We start from the raw sequence: 4,442 nt of genomic DNA, 5'->3' as shown, positions 1-4,442 counted from the left end.
TTCCATTTGTACCTGGCCCAGAGGTAAAAATCAGAAAATAGCTGTTGTTTAACACATTATGAGATGATATTAAGACAGTATGGTTGTCATACATGCTTATGACAAATCACACAATATGTATATCAGCATCATAATGCATTATACATGTCAGTAAAGTGTTACCAGAAAACTAAAATGGCACTTCTCACTACAAATGACAGTCTAGATTCCTGTGTAGGCCTGCAACATCCCTACTGCAGCAAGTGACCAAAGGTTCACCCCCAGCCCAGCATAGGCTGTCAGCCTTGAATGGTGATTTAAATGTTTATTGGGCAGTTCATCAATTAAGCCTATTTGATACCACACGGCTGAAGTGGGCTGACTGTACAATGTAAGGGTAATAACATTGTGTCAGCAACTAACTACTGATAGTTGCTGATCGCATGACTTGTCTGTGAACTTTCCTCAAAGGAGATACCGATAACGTTATGGCTATTCTACTACCTTGACTTTTTAGTGTGTGCAGCGTGGCTGGTTGTGTAACGCAGGGCAGTCTTTGTGCAGGTGGAGCTGGTCTGATAAGTAGAGAAACTTGAACCTGGAGAGATTGGCTTTATCCAGAAGAGGTGTGACACCCACAGCTCTAAGAACACATGAAGTACTACTCAGGCTGTCTGTGTAGAAATAAGGAAAGTATACTGCCTCTACCTCACAGTTCAACCATGGTGTATGAATTGAAGAACAAACTGAAGGTTCAAAAGATAGGAAAATTGAAGTTTAATATAAAGTGAACTAAAAACGTTTTGGTATTAAAGCCTTAATCACTGATGTCTTTGGATATAACATTTCTAAGCACTCAAAAATGAGTCAGTGGTTGGCACCAATGAATATTCCACGTAGACGAGGGATGTCATGCACCCCAAAATCTGAGGGGGCACAAAGTACATGAGGATGGCTGGGGGGTGGTCTGCAGAGGGCCTATGCCCCCGTCCGTAAATTGGAGAATTTAGCATTTTTCGTTTCACCTGAAACAGCTTTTCCTGCAATCTAGAGCCATAATCATTATGCTTAATTCTATGTAAAAAAATAAATAAACATGTATATTATTCTGCATATCTAATCATACCTCTTGAGCGTTCTGTACCCTCCTGACTGGTGGTTCTTTTTTTAAATAACCTAAATATGCTTCTCTGCATCTCTGCTCAAAACTGGGGAAAAGATTGAAAGGAATGTGAGTCTTATTCAGTACATTTAGTTATTTCTTGCTTTTCTAAAGTCTACCAACCTGGCCAGCAGGCATGCCAGCTAAGATAGTTAGACAAGCTAGCTACTCTAACTTCATTGGTCGCCTGAAATGTCTTCTTGGTTGGGAGATTGGGAACCTATCTGGGCTAGCTAAAGCCAACTTCATAAAAGTGGCTAGTAGCAAATACATTTGATTTTTCCCATCTTTTTTTGTAGGACAAATCTGAGGGGGCAAGTCTCCCTGTGCCCCCTATGGAGCATGACACCTCTGCATCAGACCATACATTTATTGGGGGTGTTTTATGAGAACATTATGGTATGACATTATATATTGTCTTTGGATATCTTGAGTTCTCAGAAAGAGTCCATGTGGCCATAGATTCCTTATCAAGACAGTGCCATGAATATATATTTTACAGTCCCGTTGATTGGTGACCATGAATCATATCTTGGAAAACGAACACTGTTTTATGGATAGGCCAGTGCAGAGAGTGTGGTGTGTCACAAAAGTACAAAGTTCCCATGGAATTGCTATTCTGTGTCTGTGGTGAGGCCATCTCAGGTGCATGTTCTAATCTAAACAATGTCTTGTGGAGACATTTTGTAAATGCAAGCCTGAGTTCTTCATGTTCAAATGAAAACAAAGCGTGAGCAATGAATTTAATGCAATGGAGGACAAATAAATGTAAACTAATGTAAACAAATATGAATTATTCAGGTGAGTTTACCCTAGCCTGGGTGCCAGTGTGTTTCTGCTCTCTTGCCAACTCATGGAATTGTCATACAAAACATGTTTGGCTTGACGATGACAGTGGAGTAGACAAAAGCACTGACAGATCTGGGATCAGGCTACTGACAGATCTGGGACCAGGCTGCACAGATCTGGGACCAGGCTACAGACAGATCTGGGATCAGGCTACAGACAGATCTGGGATCAGGCTACATACAGATCTGGGACCAGGCTACAAACAGATCTGGAACCAGGATAAGTTTACCCACCACCGAGTTTAATTCCAAACAGTTATTTTAGCCTCACTTCCAACGCATGTGATTGTCAACTGGTAACCACCACAATACCTTCAGCTATATATCCACATGGCGGCAGCACCACCACAGCTACAGATCATACACTGAGTGGACAAAACATTAGGAACACCTTCCTACCATTGAGTTGCACCCCCTTTTGCCCTCAGAACAGCCTCAATTTGTCGTGGCATGGACTCAACAAGGTGTCGAATGGCTCATGTTGACTCCAGTGCTTCCCACAGTTGTGTCAAGTTGGCTGGATGTTCTTTGGGTGGTGGACCATTCTTGATACACACAGGAAACTGTTGAGCATGAAAACTCAGCAGCGTTGTAGTTCTTGACACACTCAAACTGGTGCACCTGGCACCTACAACCATACCCCGCTCAAAGTCACTTAAATATTTTGTCTTGGCCATTCATCCTCTGAATGGCACACATACACAATCCGTGTCTCAGTTGTCTCAAGGCTTAAAAGTCCTTCTTTAACCTTTCTCCTCCCCTTCATCTACACAGATTGAAGTGGATTTAACAAGTGACATCAATAAGGGATCATAGCTTCTATGTTCTATGTTTGACAAATAAATCATAAACTATTGACATGATATATTAATAGGGATCATATTAGGCTAATATATTATACAGTGTTGTAATTGTCTTGTGGAGTTAGAGCTACACTGACTGACACCATTGAGAATGTATTTATGGTAACACTTGATGCTATGCAAAGTGTTTTCAAATCAATAACCACAGCTTGAAGCTGGATGCATTGGTTAATGGACATGTTGTATGTGACAGGTGGAAGTTTGCCTATTCAAATGAAGCCCATTTGAAGGTATTTAACTAGGCAATGGTGTTGACATAGAGCAAGTCTCTTGAAGAGTGCAGGGTGTTGTAATGGTCACATAGGAAACTGCTGGTTTAAACAAAAAGAGAAGGCAAAGGGTTTGCATATAGCCTAGGTCTTTAGGGGCCCGTTTCTGTTCGTGTGTGAATTTATTTCGAAAAAATATCCGAACTTTAAATATAACAAAGAGTCTGAAACGCATTTGGAGGTATGAAAGATAAGCTGCCTGCATAAACTGAACAACCTATAGGCCTATTCTATATCAATGCTGGACACGGCTATTTGAATACAATGGTTGCGTTAGAGGGGAGATACATCCGTTTAGGCTATATCCCATTGCAGATAATGAGCGTTGTAGGTTTACCCTGCAAAGCGTCCTGTCTTTGTAATGTTGCCTTTTTTCCTACCCGCAGCCTATGCTCATGTGTCATCCAGTGGTTCTCTCAGTCTCACGCATGATTACCCGATTCAGTAGCATCATCATCTAAACAAACAATGCCGGCCCACCCATCCCATCCATCCAGTCATGTCCAACCCCGGCAGCCTCTAAGGTATGGTTCGATTGCCTCACCACCGCTGCTAGAAGCGCGCCCGCACTGGCGTGTGCCTTGATTGGCCGCAGTCCCTGTCGGTCATTTTAGCAACCCCCCTACCGCCCCTTCGCCCTGCATGTCTGTCGTGGCATCACAGAGCACACACCGGCGTATATGACATGCCATAATTCGTTGGGTTTGTGGATGCATGCCAGAGCGAGCTAAAAGCAGATACTGAGATACCCTGGACAGCGCACCTTCTGTCTCCTCTAGCGTATCTCTCTCTCTCCAGGGTAACGTGCCTCACAATCTCAACGCTATTTGACCTCCGCGGTACAAATTACTGGGCTTCTTACATCCAGCAAAAAGAGATGGTAAGCACACTACACATAGGCTATACTGTCGGCGTCTTGTATAGGCGTCAACTGATGTTTGACACAGGTGACAACACATTCGAGGGGAGATAGCCTACCTCTTGGGGAGATAACTCTGATTCTGATTCTTGTGATTGTCTGAATTTTCATTGAATTATTGGAAGTCTTGTGTCGGACTTGAACTAGAGGCAGTATCAGTGTTTTTATTCTTGGGAAAGTTAAGTCACAGCAAGGAATGTGGGAAAGGGCGATGGGAAAGTGCAAATTGCAAACTCTAATCAAATCAATACTTAGCTACATATTAATTATGTCGGAATTGATTTAGTTTACTGCAGAAGGCTAAACATAGAGAAATATATTATCCTATTCATATTTAAACCTGTAGACCTATGTTGTAGCATGCTATTGCATGGTGCATAGATCATATGCATTTCAATAATA

At 42.2% G+C, this 4,442-nt stretch overlaps 1 protein-coding gene across 1 annotated transcript in view; it reads left to right on the top strand.

Moving 5' to 3' along the window:
• Window positions 1-3,790: 3,790 nt before the first annotated feature.
• LOC121549678 (elongation of very long chain fatty acids protein 2) overlaps window positions 3,791-4,442 on the top strand; it is a 16,438-nt gene continuing 15,786 nt past the window's right edge. Inside the window, exon 1 of the mRNA XM_041861504.2 lies at window positions 3,791-4,001. Within this exon, the coding sequence (XP_041717438.1) occupies window positions 3,999-4,001 (3 nt within the window). The 5' untranslated portion in view covers window positions 3,791-3,998. The remainder of the gene's footprint in view (window positions 4,002-4,442) is intronic.

Source organism: Coregonus clupeaformis, chromosome 34 (assembly GCF_020615455.1).
Source record: "Coregonus clupeaformis isolate EN_2021a chromosome 34, ASM2061545v1, whole genome shotgun sequence".
NCBI lineage: Eukaryota > Metazoa > Chordata > Actinopteri > Salmoniformes > Salmonidae > Coregonus > Coregonus clupeaformis.
The sequence above is the reverse complement of the archived record's forward strand: the minus strand, read 5'-3'. Positions and strand labels throughout refer to the sequence as shown.